Source organism: Colobus angolensis, unplaced genomic scaffold (assembly GCF_000951035.1).
Source record: "Colobus angolensis palliatus isolate OR3802 unplaced genomic scaffold, Cang.pa_1.0 Scaffold3, whole genome shotgun sequence".
Lineage (NCBI taxonomy): Eukaryota > Metazoa > Chordata > Mammalia > Primates > Cercopithecidae > Colobus > Colobus angolensis.
Window position 1 is genome coordinate 23,611,596 of NW_012116265.1, and position 16,552 is coordinate 23,628,147.

The 16,552-nt window shown below is 45.8% G+C and overlaps 1 protein-coding gene across 1 annotated transcript in view; it reads right to left on the minus strand.

The window, feature by feature from the left end:
• Positions 1 to 312: 312 nt before the first annotated feature.
• The window catches only part of TTC9 (tetratricopeptide repeat domain 9), a gene marked incomplete at its 5' end in the record, with an annotated part of 32,153 nt that continues 15,913 nt past the window's right edge, over positions 313 to 16,552 (minus strand). The window contains 2 exons of the mRNA XM_011949819.1: positions 313 to 1,975; positions 5,300 to 5,482. Coding sequence (XP_011805209.1) covers positions 1,896 to 1,975; positions 5,300 to 5,482 — 263 coding nt within the window. The remainder of the gene's footprint in view (positions 1,976 to 5,299; positions 5,483 to 16,552) is intronic.

The window sequence follows — 16,552 nt, forward strand, 5'->3', positions numbered from 1 at the left end:
GGGCCCTTGAGTAAATACATGAGAAGGCCATGTACCATCACTGACATCATGAACACTTTTCAGGTTAATACATATAGTCCTATTCTCAAATGGTTATAATTGCCCAATATTATACTTATAGAGAGGCAACTAAGTATAGCATAGATACCAGCCAGAGCTCTGGAGTCAGGCAGGTCTGGTTCAAATCCTAGCTATGCCACTAAAGGCCATGCAACCTTGGGATAATTACTTTTTCTGGTTTTCAATATTCTTACCCATCAAATGGGAACAGTATCCCAGAGTAACTGCATGAAAGAAATGAGATTATATATGTAAAGATCTGAAGATAATGCATTTAATAAATCCTAACTATTCACATTATTGCATCTGTATATATTTTAATTTTGTACAACACTGTCTTTTTCACTAGTCACACGAAAAATACATGAAAGTGCTCTGATAATTTTAAAGCATTATATAAATTAAAGGTGTCATTGGTAATAATCTCATATGCATTTCTTAACCCTTCCATTTCCTTGAAGACGGAGACACATCCCATGTCCCACAGCACATTGCACAATGATGGGCAAACAATACGCCCTCAGTAAATCTTTCTTGTTTGACGGAAGCAACATGGCTTAGCATAATGAGCACAGACATCAGGAGACTAGGCTGGGATGAAATTAGTTTAAGGCAGGAGAACCAGTCTGCAGTCATAATTTATTCATTCAACAAGTATTTGTTGAACACATTCTATGTGCTAGATATTGAGTTCGGATAATTTCATCAAAAGAAGATTGTACAAGTTCTGACAAAGCCAAGCCCCTGGGCGGTCTCCACAATCCCAGCCCACTCTTAAAAGCACAAAGGCTGCAGCCACCATTGTCTGCCACTGGACAAATGGCCAATTGCTTTGGGGGAAGCCCCATCCTGCGGGGGAAGCCCCATCCTGCCTGGCTGTAAGTAGCTCTGACTGAGGGTTGGAGGAAGGAGCAAAAGTGAGGGAGCGGGCTGCTTCCAACAGAACTGACAAGAACTACTACCTGTTAATTTATTTTTATTTACACTGAATCAGTCCACAGTTCATTCCCCTAGTCTATATGATGCTCTTTCCCCTGGTCATCATCTTTTCCTCCCTGTCACCTACACAGTCACCCTGTCCCAAACCTTGGCCCACTTCATCCTGCCCTTCTGCGGTCACAGCTGCCTGCTGGGTGGGAGTCCGGGGGAATGGTATGTGTGGTCACCAGAGGGCACTGAGTGGGCTTCAGTGGCATGTGAATCCTGGCAGAGTCTCGGATCCCTGACGGGGAGAGGAGAAAGCACAAGCCGAGACAACGAGTGGGGGAAGGAGGCAGGGGCTAAGGTGACTGGTCGGGGTTGGGGGTGGGAACTCCAGTGTACACATTCACAGTCTCTATGTCGGCTTCACCAGTGCTTCTGCTGTTTGTCTCGTCCCTGGATTTCGAACAGTTGCCTTGAGATGCTCTGGCTCTGGTCTGTCAGGAAGGTGTGGAAGGATCCAGCCCATGGGCTGTGTGCCTGCTGCCTGTGGGATGGTATACCTGCCAGGCTCCGCCTCTGTCAGAAGCACTGGCCAAAGTCAAAGCCACAACAGCCTCCCAGCCCGTGAGACTCCTCTCCAGCTGTCCCAGCAGAAGTCGGGCCCCTCTCAGTCGCTGACCTGCCAGAGGAGAGGATGTCTCCAATGTCTGGGTGACCTACCAGATTCCAAATTTGCATCTCTCCTTCTTTTCACACTGGGAGGAGACAAAGAGTTGGGGTGCAACAGGAGGAAAAACGGGGAGCCAGAAGAAGTGGGGAGAAAGGGACAGAACCCAGGACAGGGCTCTCCACCAGGGGGTGTCTGGAAGTCCCCGGTCAGGCATGGGAGCAGCTCTGGAGCTGCTTACTGGTTACATGGCTTCTTTCTCTCTCTGGGAGCATCGGCTGAGCTTCATCTCCGTCAGCTGGATATACCGAATCACGTTGGTGTCTGTGAGGAGAGAAATAAACCTTAGGGAACACCAGGTGAGGGCAACTATCACATTTACACAGAATCAGCAAAGCCTGTGTCTGCAGACAACCAACAGGCCAGGCTCACCCAACCACGGTCCCTTCTGCCTATCCATGGTGGCTGAGAGGGCAACTAGATGTTGGCCCTCTCCTTCACTGCCTTCCCTTAGCAAACGTGGACAGGTTGGGATGACCCAGGGGACATGAGAGAGGATGGGTGGGAGAGGAGAGAGAATTTCTCTCCTTCTTTCTATGTAGCAGCATATCCCAATGGTTTGCCAGCCAGTGCAGTTAGTTTAGTGAGACCCCAGTTGGAGTTTAACATCAGGCAAGTTGCCACCTTCTCTGAGCCTCCTGTCCCATCTGCAAGAAGCAACCTCCACTTTTTTTTTTTTTCTTTCTGAGATGGAGCCTCGCTCTGTCGCCCAGGCTGGAGTGTAGTGGCGCAGTCTTGATTTGCTGCAATCTCCACCTCTCAAGTTCAAGCAATTCTCCTGCCTCAGCCTCATGAGTAGCTGGGATTACAGACACATGCCACTGTGCCCAGCTAATTCTTGTATTTTTAGTAGAGACGGGGTTTCATCATATTGGCCAGGCTGGTCTTGAACTACTGACTTCAGGTGATCTGCCTACCTTGGCCTCCCAACGTGCTGGGATGACAGGCACGAGCCACCGTGCCCAGCCAACAAGCTCCATTTTTGAATGCCAACCTTGTGCCAGGTTTCTAACCTTCATGATCTCATGTAATCCTCACTACAATCCCGCAAGGTATGTATCCTCCCCTTCACTGTGACAAAATGGAATAGGGATCTTGAAAGATTAAGTCAGATGCCCAAGGAGACACATAGTAAATTGTGTGTCTGGCTGCAAAGCCTGCCTCTCCTGAGGACTGTAATACCTGCCTCATGAAATTGCTCTGAAGCCCAAAATAGGTAAGTCTAAAAGTGCTTAAAACAATGATCAAGAAATATTAGTCTAATGTAATTTTTTTTAAGCTTGAAGAGTTTAAAATGACTTTGCTTCATTGTCTTGTTTTTGTCCTTATAAGTAGGGTCAGATGACCACCTCACCAAAACAGGGACATTTCTTCCCAGTTCCTGTTATTAGTGAGGAGGGTACGGCATGGAACAACTGCTAAGTTCCACACACACCAGAACATAAGAGTGACGGGGTGCCTGGAATAGTTACTTCTGGAAGTAGAAATGAATACTATATCATGCTAAAAAATGCCAGGCGTATCCCTCCAGAACAGTGCTGGCAGATAGCAGTGCTCCAGAAAATTCTGTTGAATGAGTCCAGTGCTTAGTCTTCAAGCTGCTTACAGTTGGTGGAACACAATTTATATACAGAAAATAAATCAACAACAAGGTGTTCTTTAAAAAGATTTAAAAAGTATACATTTGGACGTTTGTAAATTGATCCTAAAGTTCTTTAAAAACTTTTGAAAGGAGGATTGTATTTAAAAAAAAAAAAAAAAAAAAGGCTGGGTGTGGTAGTTCATGCCTATAATCCCAGCACTTTAGGAGGCCGAGGCAGAAGGATTGCTTGAGCCCAGGAGTTCAAGACCAGCCCTGGCAACATAGCAAGACTTCATCTATACAAAAAATAAAAAACATTAGCCAGGCATGGTGGTGCATGCTTGCAGTCCCAGCTACTGGGGAGGCTGAGGTGGGAGGATCATTTGAGCCCAAGAGGTGGAGGTTGTAGTGAGCTGAGATCATACCACTGCACTCCAGCCTGGGTCACAGAGCGAGACTCTGTCTGAAAAAAAGAAAACTTAATCATATAAACAACAATAGCAACATCTAGTCAAGGTTGCTGTTTAAATGTTACTTCCTCAGAGAGGCTCTTTCTGACCACTTGGTCTAAAATAGCTCCCCACCTTTACTCTTTTTTTTTCTGAGACAGAGTCTCACTCTGTCACCCAGGCTGGAGTGAAGTGGCATGATCTCGGCTCACTGCAACCTCCGCCTCCTGGGTTCAAGTGATTCTTCTGCCTTAGACTCCTGAGTAGCTGGGACCACAGGCGCGTGCCACCATGCCCAGCTAATTTTTTGCATTTTTAGTAGAGACAGGATTTCACCATGTTAGCCAGGATGGTCTCAATCTCCTGACCTCCTGATCCACCCACCTCGGCCTCCCAAAGTGCTGGGGATTACAGGCGTGAGCCACCGCACCTGGCCTTACTCTTTTTTTTTTTTTTTTTTTTTTTAGACAGGGTCTTGCTGTCACCCAGGCTGGAGTACAGTGGTGCCATCTTGGCTCACTGTAGCCTCTGCCTTCCAGGCTCAGGTTATCCTTCTGCCTCAGCCTCCCAAGTAGTTGGGATTACAGGTGGCCACCACCACATCCAGTTAATTTTTGTATTTTTAGTAGAGATAGGGTTTCATCATGTTGGTCAGACTGGTCTTGAACTTTGGAGCTCAAGCGATCCACCTGCCTCAGGTTCCCAAAGTGCTGGAATTACAGACATAAGCCACCACACCCAGCCCTCCGTTTACTCTTGATCTCTTTATTCTGCTTATTTTCTTCACAGCATTTATTACTACTAAATAGGTCATTTTTTTACTGTCTGTTTGCTTGTTTACCAGTTGACTTCCAGTCATCCCTTGGTGGAGAGTCCCTCCCTGGGTTCTGTCCCCTCTCCACACTTTTTTTCCCACTTACAATAGACAGTGAGCCATTATAATATAAGCTCTTTGAAGGCAACAACTTTCTTTGTTCACTACTCTATACCTAGCAACATTGTACCCCCTCAATAAATATCTGTGGAATGAATGAATGAATGACTGGTGGATATGATCTAAGTGAATGGTATAGATAACACAGGTCCTAAGGAATAGGATCTGACTGGAGTCAGAGTATGCTTCCTGAAAGGTGCTGGGCTTAGCACCAAATTTGCCTGTTTGTATTCTGTGTCATCAACCAGACGTGAGCTCCTCATGGGTAGGGACCATGTCTTTTCATCTATTCCCTTGGTGCTCAGCACAAATCTTGGCACATAGTATGAATTCAATATGTATTTGTTGAATAAGTGAAGAGAGCTGGATTCCGAGTTGAAAAAGATGAGGAATTCTCTACTCTATTTGAAGAGAAGAGGTGCCCGTGCTCCCTGGAACTCAAACCCTAGGCAAATGCATGGGCTGTGTACTCCTCTTACTTATGTCTTATCATATATCTGATCCCTAATTTTGCCATCTCTGCCCCTGCCTGGCCCTCCTAGCCAAGAAAACTGCTGCAATGAGAAGGTCCCAGGAGCCACCAGAGCGGGGAGGAAGTCAGAAAACGGCTATTTCCGCCTTACCTGTTGGTTGTTGGGTCCTTGCTTCTTTCAGGTAGTAGAGTGCTTTGTCATAGTCCCCGAGGTGGTAGAAGGCCACACCAGACCGGTAAAGGGCCTTGAAGTTCTCCCCTTCCTTCTTCAAGACTTTGAGGCAATATTCCTTGACTCGTTCATAGTTTACCAGCTCAGCCTGGAGCAGGCAGGCTATGGAGGAAGGGAGGGAAAATGCCATCAGCACAACAGCGGCCGGCTCTGCATGTCTCCCTCGAGTTCCCTCTCTCCAGAGGTTTAGCAGGGTTGGGGTTTTCTACTGGGGTTTATGTCATGGGATTTGTCTTCCAATAATCCTAGGCTCCCCGACCTTGTTAGTTTCATCACTAACAAGCCATGTTAACAAGCCTTGAGCAAGTCACTTAACTTTCTGTTACAGGTTGAATGATGCCCACCCTTCCACCGTGAAAAGGTATGTTGAAGTCCTAACCTGCAGTACCCAAGAATGTGACCTTATTTGGAGACAGGATCTTCACAGAGGTGATCAAGCTGAGGTCATTAGAGTAGGGCCTAATCCAGTTGACTGGTGTCCTTATAAAAAGGGGAAATAGGCCGGGCGCGGTGGCTCAAGCCTGTAATCCCAGCACTTTGGGAGGCCGAGACGGGCGGATCATGAGGTCAGGAGATCGAGACCATCCTGGCTAACACGGTGAAACCCTGTCTCTACTAAAAAAATACAAAAAAAACTAGCCGGGCGAGGTGGCGGGCGCCTGTAGTCCCAGCTACTCTGGAGGCTGAGGCAGGAGAATGGCATAAACCCGGGAGGCGGAGCTTGCAGTGAGCTGAGATCCGGCCACTGCACTCCAGCCCGGGCGACAGAGCAAGACTCTGTCTCAAAAAAAAAAAAAAAAAAAGGGGAAATATGAACATAAAGACAGACACACAGAGGAAAGACGATGTGATAAAACATGGGGAGAAGATAGCCATCCATAAGCCAAGGAATGCCTGAGGCTACCAGAACCTTGCAGAGAGGCATGGAACAGATTCTTCCTCACATCCCTCAGAATAACAACCCACCAGCACCTTGATCTTGGACTCCTAGCCCCTGGAACTGTGAGACCATGCATTTCGGTTATCTCAAGTCACCCAGTTTGTGGGACTTTGTTATGGGCAGCCTTAGGAATAAGCTACCAGAGGCAATCATCATCATCTTCATCATCATCTTCGTCGTCATCATCACCATCATGGCCAATATTTGTTGAGTGCTTACCTTGTAGAGATGCTGGTCTCATTGTTTTACATGTATTACTGATACAATCCTCAGAATACACTGATATGGGTGCTATTATTGTTTCAGTTTTACAGGTGAGGAAGTTGAGGCCCAGAGAGCTCAAGAAATTTCCCAAGGTCACACAACGTGAAAGAGGCAAAGATGGGATTTAAACCGAAGCTGTCTGGCTCCAGAATCCAAGTCCTTCCTAATCTAGTTGTTGGAGGGATTATGTAAAATAATGGCCATAAAGTACTTAACGTGGGTTTGGCACATAGCAAGCATGAAAAAAATGTTAGTTAACATTCTTAGAATTCTTTTTAGCCTTGTACCAGTAACATCTGCCTCTGACTTCCCTCAAGTTCCCTTTCATATATATTTGTCTCTGCAGTTCCTGAGAAAAGGGGCTTTCTAGTAGGCTAGTGACCAGCTCATACAGGGCACATGTCTGGACATGAGAGACCTAGGTTTCCCAGGCAAGAGGAAGCTATGGCAGGCAGGTCTTATGGTAGAGAGCCCTCCCCGTCCCACAAACAGCCATCTTTGAGTAAACCGTGTCCCTTTGAAACTTTCTCTTACCATCTCTGAGCCACAGGGAGCCACAGGGCTGGGACTAGGGTGATGACACGCCTGGAGGATGACTAAATAGCCTTGAAGAATGACTGAAATTTTGTGCCCTAGGCACCTCCCTCTAATCCCAACCCTGCTGAGCCACCTCACCTCCATTTAACCACTCAAATATCTAGTAGGCATTGACCAAAGGCAAAGAATGTTGTATATTTGGAGGGATTACAAAAAAAGAGACAGGAAAAAGGCACCTGTCTGCTTCTTCAAAGCACATAAAAACAGAGACTTAGGAGGCAAAACTGGTGCTTCTGTTCACAACCCAGCTGGGTGGCTGGGGGAGAATGCTGATGCTCTGTTCCTTCTTTGTGCCCAGACTTTTCCACACTGACAGAAGACACCTCAGGATAGAGACAAGTCATTGATTTCAATCTTCAGGGATCTAACTTCAGTCATTCTGACCCCTTAAGTAACTTCTCAGGTATCAGAATTGCTGAGATTTTTTAAGAGACCAGACTTTTCTTTGAGCATTTAGGACCAAAAAAGTCCATTCTTTCACAGAATGAGGAGAAATACACAGACTCTCAAGATGAAGGTATGAGAACCAGGAAGTGAAAGAGAATCAGCTCAGATCTAGAAACTGACCTGTCAGGTTTCACTGGCTGCAGGGCAGAAAGCCAAGTCGACAGAAGCCAACAGGCTGCTAACCCCCCGAGGGCAGCTCTTGTTCACCCAGGACTACAATCTTCTGGTGCGCCAGGGGATCCTTCTGATCAGCTGATGCTACAAGCCCCGCTCCCCTCTCCTCCCTCCATGGTGGGGTCTTAGGCCCTTCTGTTCCCTTCCTCACCCCCATGTTGTTGGAGCCTGTGCTGGTGCTTATACGGCTGTACAGAGAGAGAGGGGGGTTTCTGTACAAAGTTTCCTGGATGTGAACCTCAGTGAATGCTACTTGTGTGGACTTGGCTCCAGCACCTGCTCCCAGAGCTAAAAGCTGTCCTGTCCACAGCTTCCACACTCCCTGCCTGATGTCCTCTCTGACCAGGCCCAGCAGCCCTCTTCCTGTCCAGCCCTCCCTCTTCAAACAGACACTTCTGTTTGCTGACCCTGGCAGTCTAGGAAAAGGACCTTTGTTTTGTTTTTTTCCTTTTTTTTTTTTAAACAGTTTTTGAATGCATAAAATGGTGGTGACAGGGGGAGGGGAAGCAAAGAGGCCTGGAAATGGGGAAGGCTCCCCACTCCCACAAAGGGTCAAAGGAACCACAGCAATCAATTTCTGGCACTTATTTGGTAAAAGCATTTCTAGTTCCCCTGCAGATCCGGTGGGAACTGGCATACCTAGTTGTGGACCAGGATTCAGACCTGGAGGGAGGCAGGGCTAGGCTGGTTATAGGGTGTGAAGCCTCAGCTGACACGACAGGCAGGGCCCAGAAAGATGGAGAAATGGCTGGGCCAAGAGGTGGAATCTGGCTAAGAAGTTGGGATGCCAGGCCAGGACTCTTTTTTTTTTTTTTTAAATGGAGTCATACTCCATCGCCTAGGCTGGAGTGCAGTGGTGCGATCTCTGCTCACTGCAGCCTCTGCCTCCTGGGTTCAAGCAAGTCTCCTGTCTCGGCCTCCGAAGTAGCTGGGACTACTACAGGTGCCCGCCACCATGCCTAGCTAATTTTTATAGTTTTAGTAGAGACGGGGTTCACCATATTGGTCAGGCTGGTCTCGAACTCCTGACCTCTGGTGATCTGCCTGCCTTAGCCTCCCAAAGTGCTGGGATTATAGGCATAAGCCACTGCACCCGGCCCAGGCCAGGACTCTTAAGGGAATCCAGGGGCAGAGGGGGTGAGAGCCAGGCTGGAGGCTGGCCCCAGCGCTACCTGCAGGTGATTTTTAGGCACCTCTCTGCTGTGGGTGGGTGGCTACTGGTACATCTGATAAGCCCACGGGATAGGTAAGATGGCATGACAGCAGGCACATGTGAGGGCTGAGGAAGTTAAGAAGAGGTGGACTGGCTGCCTCCTGATTGCTCCTTCCCCGTCCCTGTAGCCATTAGCCAGGACCTGGGGTTGCAGTGGACCTCAGGATAAGTGGTATCACCCCACAGTGTGTTCTCCTCATGGTTGTTAATCCCTTCTCTGGTGTCAGAGGTGCTAAATACTTCACACACACTATGTCTTTTAATCCTCACATCAACTCCATGAAACAGCTTCTATTTTTATCCTTCTTTTATAGATGATGAAACTGAGTTCCAGAGAAATGAAGTAACTTGCTGAAGGTCACCCAGCTGGAAGGTGGGAGAATTAGGATATCAGCCCACTTCTGTCAGGCTTCCAAGACTGTGCACTTGACCTCTGGGGTGTCTATGGGGCTGCATTTGAAGCCACTGGAAACCCACACAGCCCCTGGGGAGAAAGAGAGGTCATCTGTGGAAACTCCCTTCTGCTGTGTTCCAAAGCTAACAAGCACAAATTCATGCCTAACTGCTGGGCACTGGGTGGGGCAGTGGGATCAGGTGATGAGCTGACATCCCCCCCACCCACCTGGGGCTAAGAGATGGGCAGGGAGGGCAGAGGTCATATTATCTCAAATATTCACATGTGGGTTAAGTGCTATGAAGGACAAAGGCAGAGAAGGAGCATACCCAGGCAGGAGGGGCCTTACCTTGATCTAAGGTATAATGGGAGGCCTTCTTGGAAGAAGTGGTATTTTAGCTGGGATCTAAAGATTGGGTATTTCTCAGCCTCAGCACTATTGGCATTTTGGACTAGATGATTTTTTTGTTACATGAGGATGTCTTGAGCCTTGCAGGATGCTTAGCAGCTCCCCTAGCGTCTTCTCACTACATGCCACTTGTGACAGCCAAAAAATGTCTCTGGAAATTTCCAAGTATTCCCTGGGTGGTGGGGTGTTGGTAAAATCACTCATGTTTAGGAATCACTGATCTGGGTGAAATTGAGACGTTTTCAAGGCAGAGCCCAGAGAAAGAGAGTGGGCGAGGGCGAATGGACTGTTTGAGAAAGTTTGGGAAGCCACGCCTGCAAGGCTGGAGCAGAGAACCAGAGGGAAGGGTGAAAGAGGTAAAACTGGAAAAGAAAGAAACCAGGACACAGAGACCCTTCTGGTCCACGTAGAGGACCTGGAACTTCATTGTGAGGCAAGAGTGGATTTGGATGATGAAATGATGGTGACTCATGGGGCCAAAGTGGAGGCAGACAAGCAGGAAAAATGGATCAATGTAAGCAGCATCAAGGAGGTAGAAGTCACCAGCAGCAGGGAATTTCTGCAATATTTTCTCTCTACTGTCCACATTTGCGAGGTAGAGCCATTCATCCGGGAGATCTTTATTGTCATTTTGGATTGTCAAGAAGTGTTTCTCCATGTTGTGGTGACCTGGTCTCTGTTTGAATTAAGGATTATTGTGTCACAGTCTCTCTACTCTGCCATTTGGCATGCATCGATATTTTAAAGAGCACTGAACTAGGAATCATAAGAGCAGGATTCTAGTTCCATTTTTGCCACTAGCCAACATTATGAAAATTAGTTTCTCTTTCTGGGCATCTGCAAAATGAGGGATCTAAATTTCACTAAATAATCTCTACCGTCCTTTCAGATCTAACAGCCTCTGAATACAAATGCTTGCCACTTAACAGAAGGACAAAATTGTTCCACTGGTTACTCTTCAAAAGGATTTCCATTCTCCCTATTAATCAAGGTCAGGTATCTTCATCAGAACTGGTAAAGCAGTGATCAAGAGGGCTTCTGTAAGACAACAATTACATCCTGCTGTGTGGATTTTTTTTTTTTTTTTTTTGGCATAGAGATTGGATTATGTTCTGATGTGAGTCTTCCCAAGTCATGGCACTGGGGTGAGATCTTCCCTGAAGGGAGTAAACTTCCCCAGCGTCAGTCATCCTGAGCAGAGGAGGCTGTTGAGTTGGAAAGCCAGGTTTTGGACTGACTGGCAAGGGAGCCTGGCCTGGACTCTGTGGATATACTTGGATTCAAAGATGCAGTCACTTGGCAGCAGAAGAGGTGCAGGGTGGAAGATGCATGGCGAAGGGCCTGGGCTGTCAGACAACCATATCTAGAGGCTCCATTGAAATAAGTGTTATTAACTTTCTGGCCTTTGGGTCTTTTGAAAAGGCTGAATAAATGCAGTGGCCTGGAATCAGCCAAATTGTGGAGAATGAAGACAAGCCTCTATCAAGGCGTGGGAAGAAGTGCTAGAGGAGAAACAGCCTTCCTTGAGCCAAACAAGGTGACAGCAGAGGTGGCCAGTGCAACTTACAAGAGAAAGGCAAATCTGGGGGACAAGAATTGAAGCTGCAAATCTCCAACCACCCCTCCCAAGTACAGATTCCTCCTCCACTGCCAGCCTTAGGCGGTTGGGGTGTGATCTTATGAAAATAATTGGCAGGCCTTCTGAGCCCCACAAAGTGGTCATGGTTAGCAAATGTTAGAGAATCAGCTACTCAGAGAGCCCCCTGGCACAGTCATGCACACAGATGGAAAATCCTAAGTGTGATGTTCCCCACAGCAACCACACTCAGACCTCAGGCTAAAGCATGTCGAGTTCTCCTCGCTCTGGCACCTGTTTTGTTTTTGTGTTTCCTGGTGCATGCAGGGCAAAATGCCACCCACTGGCATGAGATAAAGGGAAACCAGATGAAAGGAAGAACAAGTTCATGCAATCACTGGTTTTCTTCTTATAGCTGACTCACTATAGTTTGCTTTTACCTGCTGAACAGAAGGGAAACATGGGCTAAATGGAAGGAAGACCAGACCCATCTGGGGCTAGGAGGGAGGAGGAAGAACCCACTCTACAGGGCTGCCTCACTGTTTGGGGTTGCACTGTATCCATTTGCACAGGATACGTTACAGTCCTCACCCTCAGTACCTAACAATGTCACTTTATTTGGAGATAGGGTCTTTGCAGAGATGATCAAGTTAAAATGAAATTGTTAGAATGAGCCCTAATCCAATATGACTAGTGTTCTTATAAAAAGGAGAAATTTGGACACAGAGACAGATACACAGAGTGGAAAGATGATGCGATAAGATCTAGGAAGACGGCTATCTACAAAGCCAGTGAGTGCCTGAGGCTACCAGAAGTTAGGAGAGAGACCTGAAACAGATTCTTCTTCATAGCTCTCAGAGGGAACCAACCCTGCCAAAACCTTGAGTTTTGACTTCTAGCCTCTAGAATGAGAAGACAATGAATTTCTGTTATTTTAAGCCACCCAGTGTGTGATATTACAGCAGCCTTAGGAAACTAATATACCTTGCTAGTCACTCCTTTGTGAGATGGGCCTAGGAAATGGCCATTGCGTTCCTGGGGGAAAATTTTCCCAAAAGTTTGCCAAATTATTTGATTTGCTTTCAAATTTATTTCAAGAAGCAATGGCATAGTAGTAAAATGGGAGAAGTCTGGGATCTGGACAGAGGTGATATTAAGAATACTGAATGACTGGTATAGATCCTAACCAAACTGAATAGGCAAACAGTATTGTACCAGCTCTGGGCGCCCTGGCTGAAGACCAGTGCTGGGTCTACAGATACAGTCCTGACATGGAATCTGAGCTCTGCCACTCACTAGCACAGGCCCGAGGGCGAGTTATATGATCACCCTGGGTCTTATTCTTCCCATGTTAAATAGGAACTTTGTGGGAACTCTTATGATGAGGAAATGAGATAATTAATGCACATTATATGCTTCTCACAGTGCTGGGACAAAAATGGATTCTCAGAAATACTAGTTCTTTCGAAAGCCACTTATCAAATATGGTTTGCTCAGTAATGTGTACGTGAATCGGAGAAAATTTCCATCTTGAGTCCTATATACAATGTGTGGTACATACACAAAGCTACAGCGTAGATAATCTAAAGTAGATTTTCACCCACTACTCACAAGAGCAGACAGGTGTCAGATGGCCAAGTCCTAGAGCTGGAAATCTGCACATGTACGCAAATAATTGTTCTCCGTTACGCTGTCAACTTGTGACATTTGGATACATCTCATCTTAGCAATTTGAAATATTCCCCCTGGAGAATAAGAACCCTGGCCAAGGAGATGGGGAAACATAAATCATTTGGGAGGGTGACTTAGAGGGTCTTGCTTCAGAGGACATGGAGTATGTGCAGTGAAATTTCTACTCCCTGACACCCCATATCTAAGACTACAATGACCCACCCAATTTCACCTTTCTATGAAAGTGATGATTTTCTCTTCCGCATACACAAACGCATGCATTCGCAGTTCTGAAAATGACTTTCTTTAGTTTGAGTAGGTGTTTGGAGAAAAAAAAGGCTCTCTCTTTTTAAAAAATTTATTATTTTGGTTTCATGGTCTAGGGTGTACATAAACCCACACCTGCACTGAATGCTTCTGAAATCTAGGTATGATCTTTGGTTTTACTTACCAGGTTTCCTTCCAGAGGTATATTTTCCGTTTTGGGGTGAGGTAGGTAAACGTAGAGAGCATTACAAAAGCAACTTTGCAGCCAGATAGAAGCTTGGAGGGAAAGAATGGAATGGGTTCTAGGCCTATTTTCATCTCTTACAGATTATAAACCCTCTGAGTCAACAGCTGGTTGTACCCTGCCCCCTCCATATCCCCAAGTTTCAGACACTAGTGCTGCCTGCTGCCTGCCCTCAGCCCCTTCCCCTTACATGAGTGGATTCCACAGTCATATCTGTCTGACAGCTTTCTGGATGGGGTGGGGGAAGGATCAAAAGTCTCTGGGCTCCCCTGTAGTCTTGATTGTTCAGGGGACCTTGGAGCTCTAAAAGCCAGCTGTGGCAGGAAGAATGAATAGAACCAGTTTCCGACTCTATAGAGCATGACAGAGCCTATGAGATGACAGGGAAGTAGTAGTTTTAGCAGAGAAGTTACCGGACAGTTTTTGCGCCTCTGAGCTGGTTCCCTCAAGACCATGTCCAAGTCCCTGGGTTAAAACAGCTTACCTTTCAGGGTCTCAGTGTTGAAAATGGTAAAAATGAAGATAATTATGGTTACTACCCACCTTTTCCTTGAAGGCCTGTTGGCAGTAGGAAAACTGTGTTTCCCAAGTACCAGATCCTCACATGTGGAGAGCCTCAAATATGACTGTTTCTTAGAAAACTATTTAGGCTGGGCATGGTGACTCATGCCTACAATCCCAGCACTTTGGGAGGCCGAGGCAGGTGGACCACCTAAGGTCAGGAGTTTGAGACCAGCCTGGCCAAGATAGCGAAAACCCATCTCTACTAAAAATACAAAATTAGCCAGGCATGGTGGAGCGCACCTGTAATCCCAGCTACTTGGGAGGCTGTTGCAGTGAGCCAAGATTGCACCACTATTCATAAAGCTTACTTAACATAGAGATTCACAGACTCCAAGCCCAGCAACTCAGGTTCTGAAGGGCTTGGGTGGAGCCCAGTAATCTACATTTTTAGTAAGTCCCCAGTGAGCTCCTGCAGGTGAGCCTCCTCACCTACTGAGGTTGTACTGACATTTTAGCATTTGAGGTATGTGTTTCTTAAGAACCATCTAGTTGGTTAAACCATAAGAGTCCAGAACAGCCATGGGGAGCTCCAGGACTACCCGCAAGGGCAGACAGGTGTCAGATGGCCAAGTCCTATAGCTGGAAATCTCCACATGTGGGCAAATAATTGTTCTCCGTTACGCTGTCAACTTGTGACATTTGGATACTTCTCTTCTTAGCGTTTTGAAATATTCCCCTGGAGAATAAGAACCCTGGCCAAGGAGATGGGGAAAAGGAGCCAAAGGATGAGGTGCTCCATGATGCACTCAAGAGAATCTGGCCCTGCACCAGTGGACAGTATCCATCCATCCTCCCAGAAGGAGAATAAGAGGAAGAGCAGGTCATGTTTATTAAGCATGAATGAGGCAGGCACTGCTCTAAGCATTAACTTGTTTAATCTTGACACCAATCTATACTAGATTCTACTATTTTGCCCATTTTTTCAGATAGAAAAATGGAGGCCCTAGGAAGTTAAGTCACTGGCCCAAAGTCACAATGCTAGTAAGTGTCAGAGCCAGATTTGAATTTAGGCCATCTGGCACCCGAGACTGTGCTTTTAACCATTACACACACTGCCCTCCTAGGATGCTTACTTGCCTGTAATGATTCTAACTCAGTTCCTTCATTAGACATATTTGAGGCATGGGTATTGCTTCCTGTAGGGCTTAAGTGTAAGACCCTAATTGTGCCAAACTGTTCTCACTTTATATGTAAATACTTCTCATCCGGAAACTTCCTGTATAACCCTCCAGAACATTCTCTCCCAGTAGTTCCTTTACATTCAGAGAGAAAAACAAAAAACAAGCAAACAAAACCAAGTGCAAAGTTTCCCCTCCTCCTGCTGTGGCTGCTTTTTTTTTTTCTAAGTTCTAAAACCATTAGTATCTCCAATTCCATTCAGAGTCTACTGTTATCCTAATAGGGCTGACACCACACGTTTCTGGTTTCTTCCTGAAGCAACACCTGTCTTTACTTAGCTACGGCTTGCAAAGCTAACCCCCCAATTATTATTTTTTACTTGAAATTTTTATTATGATAATCATAGATTCACCTATCATTGTAAGAAATACTACAAAGGGACTTCCTATACCCTTTACCCATTTTCCCTTAGTGGTAATATTTTGTAAAATGATAGTACAACATATTGGCTATGATATTGACGCTGATAGAATCCACAGATCTTATTCAGATTTCCTTATCTTTACTTGTACTCAGTGTGTGTGTATGTGTGTGTGTGTGTTTAGTTATATACAATTTTATCGTGTGTAGGTTCCTCTATCCTCATCTCCCTCCTGTCCCACCACCTCCTCTTTAACGCCTGACAACTGCTATCCTGTTCTCTACTTCTAAAATTTTGTCATTTTGAAAATATTATATAAATGGAATCACATAGCATGAAATCCTTTGGAAGGGGCTTTTTACCCTCAGCATAATTTCCTTGCAATGCATCCAAGCTGTTGCATGCACCAATAGTTCATCCTTTTTAATTGCTCTGTAGTATTCCATGGTATGGATGTACTACAGTTTGTTTACCCATTCATCTGTTGAAAGATGTCTACACTGTTTCCAGTATTTGGTTATTATGAATAAAGTTGATAGGAAGAGTCAGGTATAGCTTTTATTTCTCTAAGATAAGGGCTCAAGAGTGCAATTCCTAGATTATAAGAGAAAGAATTCCATTTCTTATCATCAACTATGATGTTGGCTTCAGTTTTTTTCATAGATGCTCTTAACTGAGATCAGGCAATTTTGCTCTAACTTGCTAAGAAATTATTATTTTTTAAATATCTGTGAATTACAGCACATCCTTGCCTAATGGTAATGCTTTGCAGAACCTGTTAGGGGGTCTTTCTAATAAGGTCAGATCTACAGGTACAATAATCAAACGTGCCCTTTAGTTTTACAAATAATAAAATTATTTTTCATAGCTAC